The 10,110-nt window shown below is 46.8% G+C and overlaps 1 protein-coding gene across 1 annotated transcript; it reads right to left on the minus strand.

Annotated features, from left to right (window-relative positions):
* Positions 1-271: 271 nt before the first annotated feature.
* Positions 272-7,239, minus strand: snx19a (sorting nexin 19a; the record flags this gene model as incomplete). Its single annotated transcript, XM_079738592.1, has 11 exons — positions 272-401; positions 997-1,084; positions 1,595-1,779; positions 3,000-3,123; positions 3,347-3,506; positions 3,928-4,018; positions 4,233-4,357; positions 4,760-4,879; positions 4,964-5,064; positions 5,494-5,644; positions 5,746-7,239. The coding sequence occupies 11 exons, from the start codon at positions 7,237-7,239 to the stop codon at positions 272-274; spliced, it is 2,769 nt and encodes a 922-aa protein (XP_079594718.1).
* Positions 7,240-10,110: the final 2,871 nt, after the last annotated feature.

Genomic DNA, 10,110 nt, shown 5'->3' on the forward strand with positions numbered 1-10,110 from the left:
TCGTCTCCATGGAGGTACCAGGAACAAGCAACCGGACGTAGGGAATGATTTTGGAACGCGCCCGCAGTCTGCCGTCAGCGCTCTGGCTTCATCGGTGGTGTACAATCAACACAATCAACGCCATCCATTGTTATTGATTGTTTGCATAAAGGCTGTCGAGAGCCGAGATTGGAGGTCCGCCTCCTAACAGTTCTGATTGGTCCAATGAGCTGTCTGGCTTCAATCTGGCTCAACCCACCTCCACCCAGGACGGAGGACTGCCACCTGGTGCCTACAACGAATGCGCCTCCCTCGCACTGTAGTTGGGCAGGCTGTTGAGGAGAGACCATCGGAAGGACTCGTCTGAGGACTCTGGGATCAGGAACTCCATCAACAGGTCACAGACGCAGTACACCAGGTGTCTGCACAGTGACAACATAGATGGGCTAGAATCACACACCTCATAATCCATAATCACGTATAAGTAACAACATCATATTCATGAATGGGTCAGGATGCTCTAGTTTTAAGGGACCGTTTGACTCCGAGATAACCAATGTCTGCACTCTGAAGCAGCGATTCTCAACGGTTGGGTTTGAGGCCATGGCCGGTTCGTGATGGCTTTCTTGGTGAATCGCAGAGCATATGCCAAAACTTAATCTTCAGAGTGAATCCCATGAATAAACTAATGTTTTAATATTAATTTATGTTTCAATGGCTTAATAGTTAATTGAGTTTAGCCCAAATTGTTGTGATTTTTTGTTCGTTCCATGTTATAACAGTACGGTACATAAAGACATTGCTGATAACTGCAATATTGATCGACCAATGACACATGTCGGTCCTGACGCTAGACTGGGAGAGAACCAGTGGTCTCGATAACTGCAGGCATAACACTCCCTAACCTGCTCGTTACTGACAGCTATCTAAAATTCACTGCTTTGGATAAAGGTGCCTGCTGAATGCCTTGAGAGACGATAGTCCTGTACTTGGTGAAAGGACATCAGTGTTTCTCACTTGTTGATCTGGTGGTCCTGGAGAGACTCCAGCATGGTCTCCAAGCTCAGTCTGTACTTCTCGTTTCCCAGCATGTCTCTGATGATCTCTGTTCACCACACACACACACACACACACACACACACACACACACACACACACACACACACACACACACACACACACACATAGTGACAGAGGTTTAGACATATTCAAACATATATATATTGAAATCAATTCACTCCATAATAAATGTTATTCCTAGATGTGTGTTATAACAATCAATGAGCCTGATTCCAAATTTAAGAACAAACCATGAATCAAATGCCAAATGATTAATGTATAATGTATCATAGAATAATAAGCACATGAGCTTAACAAAAAACATATATATTTCCAGGTAAATTCGCCCATAATAATAGTCCAATAAACAAAAACGAAAAAAGCGGCCAATTAAAAACGACCTGTTTGACTTTGACGCGTCGGCACACACACAAACACGCACGCACGCGCGCGCGCACACACACACACACACACACACACGCACACACACACACACACACACACACACTCACACACACACACACACACACACACACACACACACACACACACACACCCGGGAGCAGCTGAACGAGGCATTCCAGACACTGCTGTTTGGTGTGGAGCCTCTGGGAAGCGCTGCGCTCGGGGCGCGGCTGGGCCGGCAGCGTGCCGCCGGGCCACACGGCCTCCTGCAGCACCTGCAGGTAGAGCACCCAGCAGGGTGCGCTGGTTAGGCGCGCCACGGCCACATCCAGCCACCTACCGCCCGCACGGGGAAAAGGAAAGTACACAATACATTAGAGGATATCTGTGTCTACAATAGGATATGTTTGTGTGTCTTCTAGATGTGTTATTAGAGTGGTATTATACACTTTGACAGCGTTTAAATTCTCGCGACATTCTGTAAATTGTTATAAATTTAATGAATGAATTAACTGATAACGATATGTATGCCAGGCTTTATTATTTGCTACACGTGTACAACATGCCACCCTTTGTAACAACGGCTGGGAGCACTCAATTGGTAAATTGTTGTTCATTCTAGAACTCAGAATATCAGTTTTTCCTTGTTGGATTTCAATCCACTACCCCTTGCTTTCAGGTGGAAACTAAAAACCATTACTGAAAGACAGAAACCGAGTAGATGCCAATACGTTGGTGACCGTTTCACTTTGCAGCCATCGCAGAAGCTAGCATGTGAAAACCTAGAAGCATCGGCTGTATCTGGTCTCCCCGCTGCCAGACCAAATCGGCTCAGTTAACCGTGCCTAGCAGGCTGGTTCCTCTTCAACCTAGTGTTCATGGCTGTACTACTCCTTTTAAGTTTAAATGATCTGCAGTCTATGGTTTCAACTTGAAGAACTTAAAACGTGGTGAGCCTACTTGATCACTTGTTGTGAGTACACTCGTATTATTTTGGTGTAAAGAATGTTCTTATATAATAATTCCATACATATATATATATATATATATATATATATATATATATATATATATATATATATATATATATATATACATACATACATATTTTTATATTTTCTTTTTGACGTGTCTGACTACTTAAGTGTTTTACGTACCCCTCACTAATTTAATCGGAGAACACCAGAGAAGGTCAATGTCGATTCAAAGTCAGAAATGTTCATGAACGCCAGTTTAAAATTACTTTTTTTAAAAAAACACAGGGTATAATAATCGGTTCTGGTGTTAAAAGATTTGCACTTCTTGGCAACTGCGGTCAAATGTGTCAGAAAGTCAGAAAAAAGCAGGGAGTATAAAAACGCTTTTCATTTTAAGCACGTTTTTTATTAGCGCAACAGTGACACCTGGCGGACTTCCAAGGCTCTATTTTTCACTGCGTTGCACAGTATTAGATATTAAACTACAATTATACAAATACGTAAAATTCTAATTGCTCAAACATGTGGATGAACAATGAACTTTTTATTTCAGAAAACATAAATGAAAAAGTACCAGACCTCTCGATGAAGGTGCCGAACAGCAGGCGTATGGCCTTCTGGACGTTCTCTGTGCACAGCCAGCTCCAGTTGTCCTCCATCAGCAGACACATGATGTTCAGCACCACATCCGCCACCGCAGTGTCTGACACGCACACACACACACACACACACGCACACGCACACGCACACGCACACGCACACGCACACACACACAACACACACACACAACACACACACACACACAGCACACACAGCACACACACATTTTCTTTAGAAAATAGAACATAGAGAAGACATATAGTGCATCAAGAACCCTAGATAACAATGCTCAACAAGTTTTAAATAAGGATCAGACGATGATGAACCTGTTCCGCGGGGCTTCACTGAGGTCCGGCGGATGCTGAGGTCCTCTGTGCTCCTGCTCCTGGGACGGCTGTTCGCTCTGGTCTCTCTGGGCGTACACACCAGCCTCTCCTGCTCCTGGGTGAAGCGCTCCAGCCCGGCCAGGGACAGACCGTTCAGGACCTGCCTCGGGTAGGACGCCAGAGAGGACGACAACAGTAATTGAAAGAACTCCCGTTCTCTCTTCAAATTCTCTCTCTCTCTCTCTCTCTCTCTCTCTCTCTCTCTCTCTCTCTCTCTCTCTCTCTCTCTCTCTCTCTCTCTCTCTCTCTCTCTCTCTCTCTCTCTCTCTCTCTCTCTCTCTCTCTCTCTCTCTCTCACTCTCTCTCACTCTCTCTCTCTCTCTCTCTCTCTCTCTCTCTCTCTCTCTCTCTCTCTCTCTCTCTCTCTCTCTCTCTTTACGATGCACATGGCTTCCCCCCCAGCACCCCTCAGCACCATGTCAACAGCAATCAGACAATGAACACGATTTTGGCTTTTCTCACAGCATGAAGTTCAAATCACAAATGAAAAAATCTGAAGGTAGATTAGTTTGTCAACTCACAGTGCAGCCTTCGCTGAAGCAGTAGGACACTTTAGGTTGCAACTCAGGGATGTTGAGAGTAGGGGAGATTTTACTGGGGAAGCGCAACCTCCTGATACATCACAACATACAGATAAACAAATATGTGAACAAAAGGATGAACCCACAAGGCCGATAGAGAAACAGGTAGACAGGCGGACAAATAAATGAGCCCTGGCTTTAGTGTATCTCCAACCAAATTGGGTCTGAAACCACAGAAATACAGGCAGCATTTACATGTACACTGTTGATGCCATAAACACAAACACTGATTTCCAACACTCAACTGTAAACTGTATTTTCTGTTGTCCACCGTCCTTCCGTCCGCGTCCCCCTCCAGGTCCTCGGTGGGGCTGGGGGGCTCGCAGCGGGGGAACGCCGTCTTCAGCGTGTCCAGAGCATTCACCACCATCTCAAAGGGCAGGGGGAGATGAGGGAGTTATTTTATAATGATTGTAGAACAAGTATCTGTCGTGATTAAGTCCAATGGCTGGCAGACTCTGATCGACATCTTGTCTGACGGTCTGTCTTTAGCACTACAAAAAGGTTTCCGTGCTACCCGCTCAAAGGTAGCATTCAGAGATGTGATAGAATTAATTGAAGACATTACAAATAATGTATTTAATGAATAGGTTATACACATTAAATAATTGATATGTGCATGTTATTATTAATTACATATTCGTTATTTATTATATCATTATTATTATAGTTTTGTTAATGAATGAGTTATTTTAGTTCAGCAGTTAACGTATTAATTACTACTTCTAACACAACTACGGATGCTGCTACATTTCCATCCATTAGCTCTCACCTTATCGATTCTAGATTTGACCAAGGGCCTTTTGTCAAAGGACCCCCCGCAGTCTGTGTGGAGAGCCAGGAACTCCCGCATGTCCTCGCTGTTGGCCGTCTCAGGGATGCTGCAGAGTTGCTATAGGGGGAAGGAACCAACTCAGGATACATGACACGTCCACACAGGAAGTAAGACATGCATGATTATTAAATTCTCCCTCACTTTGAGGAATGTATCCAGCTGGCCTTTCCGACTCTCTGCCTTGTCGAGGTCAGCGTTGCCGAACGGGAGGTCCGGGAACAGTTTCTTAGGGCCTTTGATATCTTAAATGAAGAATAAAACGAAAAAGAACACTGACACAACCAGAGATGTATATTATTAAACTAGGCCCTGAGGCAGAGTATCTGTTCTTTTTATGAAACTACGGTGTATGGTCTTTTAAAGACTCTGATACTGTTTTGTGTACTTTATACAAAACTATGTAGCATTGTTTTAAAGGCTTTGCTTTAGATGAGTATTGTTTGCACCACTTTTAAGTTTGTCTATTCTTTATTTGAAACTATGGAGTATTGTTTGTAATACTATTAAGTTTGTCAATTCATTATATGAAACTATGGAGTATTGTTCTTAACACCCTTTATTTGTCTTTTCTTTGTATGACACTATGGAGTATTGTTTAAACACCCTTAGTGTATCTAAACTCTGTTTGGAACAACGGAGATTAGCTTTCAGAGGCTCTTAAGCTAATGTACTTTTGATGAACTTCTTGAGTTCCGGCCTCTCTTCCAGACGGGTCTGTAAGTTGAGGAACTCGCTGTAACGGCGGTTGACCGTGTGCGAGGTCGTGTGCGGGGTCGCGGGCTGCAAAAGACTCTGGCACTCAGAGTCCACCACGGCCTCGTACTGTCGGACGGACGGAGCAGGCAGAGAAAAACACTCATCACCAGCACGTGAATCAGCACGTATCTGAACGTGGGCTATGGCCATGGAGACGAGGGTCGTACCTTCACGATGTAGAGCGTGTAGGGGTGGCTGCTGCTGCCTCGTTGCTCTTTGGCTGTGCTGGTGCCGGTGATTTGTACATTCTGGATGCTAATGTGTGTTACGATGCTGCGGTTGGGGACCTCAAAGGTGTAGTGGAGCTGGGGCAGACCCAACCCTCTCGGGGGAGAGGCGGGAGGGGGTTCTTGACCAATCCCCGCTGGCCAATGAGAGACCTCCGGTGACCCCATCGGCTTGGGCCCCTGGCCCCGCAGGGGCGGGAAGCAGCCGGGGGCCTCCTCGTCCCTGAGGGCCCTCACATTGCAGAAATTGGCGGGAGGAGCGCAGTCGCAGAATCCCTCCTCCTCCTCCTCTGACTCGCTCTGGGTCAGCCACTCCGCCGGGAACACTTTGGACTCCGATGACTGGTCGGACTCGGCGTAGAGGCGATTGGCGCGCGAGGGCGAGAGTCCCGTGCGGTAGACCTCCGCGTTCTCGGCGCTCAGCAGGCTGACCATGCTGCCCGGCGACGGGTCCCGGCGGCGGGCGGGGCTGTTGGAGACCTCGGGGTCATCCGTGTCGGAGAGGCTGAAGGAGGGGCCGCTTCGATCGGAGGAGAGCGAGCAGCAGGTGGCCCAGGACTCGTGCTGCCCCGCTCTCCTGTAGAGACCGTCCACCGCCTCGCTGTCCTGCTGGGGCTCCCTGGACTTGGTGAAGACGTCCACGATGGTCTGGTAGAGCCAGTCGGGGTCCGACATGCGGCCGATGACCGACAGCAGCACGTTGCAGGTGATGAGCTCCGACACCATGTACCCCCCGGTGGGGGACTCCATGTGGGGGTAGGGCACCAGCACGTGCAGCGCCACGTTGACCAGCGCGCGGGAGTAGCTGGCCTCGGCCGCCGCGCTCCGCAGGCTGGGGTGAGGCGCGCGGTTGGCCTGGCTGTACAGCCGCCACAGGCTCCCTGGCTCCCTGGCTCCCTCCCCTGCCTCCTCCTGCATCTTCCTGGCCGCCATGTAGCTCTGCAGGTGGCCGCCGCACAGCTCCAGCAGCCTCTGCACCAGTGCCTTGCGGTCCAGCCGCTGGGCGCGCTCCTTCAGCTCCGTCACCGACTCCAGCATGGTGGCGCGCACCTGCCGCTCAAACTCCCCGTCCAGTGAGTCGGGCAGCAGGGTGCGGTACCAGGACGAGACAAAGTCCCGCACCGCCTTGCGCACGGCGCTGTGGATCTCGTGGTTGAGCCGCTGCTCGTCGTCCACCGAGGGCAGCGACGGCTGGGACTTGCCCAGGGGCAGAAAGTGCTCCAGGTGCAGGAGGCTGTTGGCGTCAAGGGCAGCCCGGGAGCCCAGCCAGCCCCCCAGGACCACCAGCAGGCTGGTGAAGACGCAGAGCAGCCAGACGTTGACCAGCAGGTGGAAGAGGACCAGCCAGGCTACCAGAGCCGCCATCAGCAGCAGCTTCCTCTGGCATAGCAGCTCCGACAGCACCAGGGTGCCCGGGCGTTTGGGTGGAGCCATTGGTCCGATTGAATGGGACTTTAATAACACAAACCATCATGGTTCAAATCCAAGTCATATCATGCATTTGTTATTGTGGTTATGTTGTAATTATGTATTTGATCAAATGATCATTTTCTATATTCAGTTTTTGTCATTTACTGCCTTTCAAGGTAAGTCACCGTTGGTCGCAGTGTCCTCAAACAACAAACAACAACCGGGTTGCTTGGTAGCATACTGCAATCCAGATCGACCATTAGATAGCTAGTGTCCTGACTATAGCCAACCCAGTAGGGGCAGCAGCTCTCACACACACACATACACACACACACACAAGGAGGAGGGCCTTACTATTTGATCATAACCAATAAACCATACCTGTAGATGTACAGAAGCACTCAAACTGGAAGACACAGGAAAAACATTGCGCTAGAGGAAGCCACTCCTAGACAGAGTAGCTCTTCCTAATCCTGTAGCATAGATTAACACACTAATCTACTGGGTTAACACCAGACATGTCTCACATGTCCAAAAAAGGGGAGGGTCTGCCCTCCAAGCAAAGGCCATTTAGAAATGTAACACTGTTATTACTATTACTGCTACTATTAATACTATAAGGCTACTACTACTACTACTGCTACAACTGGGGCGGTCTCTCAGTTGCTCTCTATTTCTCATTTCTGCTCTTGCTCAAATTCTAATTCAAATTGAAATTATTGGCGGGAAAGTTATTTGTATAAATGTCAGCAATGACATAAAAATAGAAATAACGTAATTGGGGTGGAAGCTTATTCAAGCTACTTCCATTTAACTTATAATTTACTTATAATTAATATTGGTACTTTTAAAAAGATTTGTCTGTTGGCAATTTGCCCTTCATCAGAAGCTGAAATCCAGCCACTAGCGAAGACCATTCTGCTGATTCCCATGCCTCAAACAGGCCCCCGATTGCCTCTTTGTGACGTTAACAATAGTACAGGCTCAGGATCGCTGAGCTTTTCATCATCTGCAGGGGGAAGGCCACAGTTCACTATGCACAGGTTTCTGGGCATTGTAACAGGTGATGGGCACATAACCAGGGGGCAGAAAGCATAGACAAGGGATGGAACAGCATAGATACGGCAAGATGGCAAGGATATGTTGTGGTGTGTTACCTGGGTTAATCACAAAAGTGAGGGATAGAACCTTTTTTTATGTTGTCTCACTCACTTAAATAAACACAGAATACAGTTGGATCCAAGATTGGAGTTGTAACCTAATGATTTGTATGCACATAGGTTTTATTGAGATACAGCAGGAATTCAGATTTTTGTAGGCTATAATATGAAATATTGGCCATTTGGACGTAGCTATACATTCTTTTTCAGCAATAACAGGGATCCAGTTTCCCCATAAGTGAGATTTCTTTTGTTTCTCTAATCTGCGTAGGAGTCTATCGATATAAGTGACGACGCCCATGCGCGGAGCTTGGGGGTGGCTTTCGGGACTGAAGCCCCGAATCTCACGTCAAAAGCCCCGGATCTTTTTTAAGCTTTTGAAGTTATGACAACCCTGACATGTTCCCTCATGTTTCGACTGGTAGTGATTTTCACCTCTTGAAATTGATTTATTTTAATTTTGAAAGAAACAACACATGGAAGCAATGGAAAATGCCATCTCTCGTTCGGTTGTTTAGAACGGTTGCCAGGACAACGTGACGTTTTCTAAACATTCACGTGTCTCAGCAGTCTTGTTAAAGTACCATCAGGGTGTGTAACAAACATTACCTTGGACATTAGAAATTATTTTTCTAAACCAACATCCAGTGATACCGTAGCAGCAGCAGACCCTGCCAATGACCTGTCAAATGTTTCAGGTCAGTGAGATTACCTTGATGCGCGCTGGCCGGGAGCAGTAGTGCTGGTGCTAGTGCTAAATAGCCTGCCTCGGCTAGCTAGGCTGCTATGATAATTACTCCTTTCACACAAAATACATTACCAGCGTTGTTTAAAATGTCAGAAATCCGTTTTTCTGATTGCGATTCTGTCTCAGCCAATATTGTACAGTGTTGTGTGTTACCAAATGTTACCTTAAATTAAATGTTGAGGTCCACTGAATATCATGAATAGGTTAAAAATATCCATGTCTGACATATCGGTTATTTTAAACTCAAACTTTATTAACGATTTAGATAAGAAATGTACAGATATCGCGTTGCTGCATTCGCTGTTCGACCAGCAGCCAACATGTTAACGATGTTACCGATGCGTGGCTGGTGCTAGACTGTCTTGTTTACTTTCAGCTTGCGTCCATATCCACGTTAATTGAACTTTGACCCCTTTTTAAATGAGTTCTACCAGAGTGATAGATGCGGACAAACCTCTAAAACAATGTAGTACTTATTTGTGTGCATATGTATAATACTTCAGTGCATTATCATTATTATTTTAAATTAAAATAAAATAAAATTGATAATGATAACGCACTGATATTTCAGAGATTTAGGATTTGCCAATGTCCAGCAGTTCACCCTAAAATGGACTAAAATGCAGGAATTCGCATTTTAGAAATTCATTTTTTTCTGGGGGAGGAGCCCCAGACCCCCCTCTTGGCTAAGCCCCGGATGTACACAAAGTCTGGCTCCGCCTCTGGCTGTAACACTTCAGGAGGGGGCGCTCAGTTACTCCCCTCTAGACAAAATCGAATTGGTTGCGACGTTGATTGTATACGTTGCGTGTGTAGAGTGAGTGAGAGGTTGTGGTTGCACAGCTCAGGAACTGAGCTGTGGAACTTTCATAAACGCGGCCCCGAAACGTTAACGGCCCACAGGGAATTCTCCCGACTCCCGATTACCACTCCGCCTGTGTGCGTGTGCGCGTTAGCATGTGTGCAGGCGTTATTCGTTTGGCAACC

The sequence above is a fragment of the Pollachius pollachius genome, assembly GCF_949987615.1.
Source record: "Pollachius pollachius genome assembly, chromosome: 6".
NCBI lineage: Eukaryota > Metazoa > Chordata > Actinopteri > Gadiformes > Gadidae > Pollachius > Pollachius pollachius.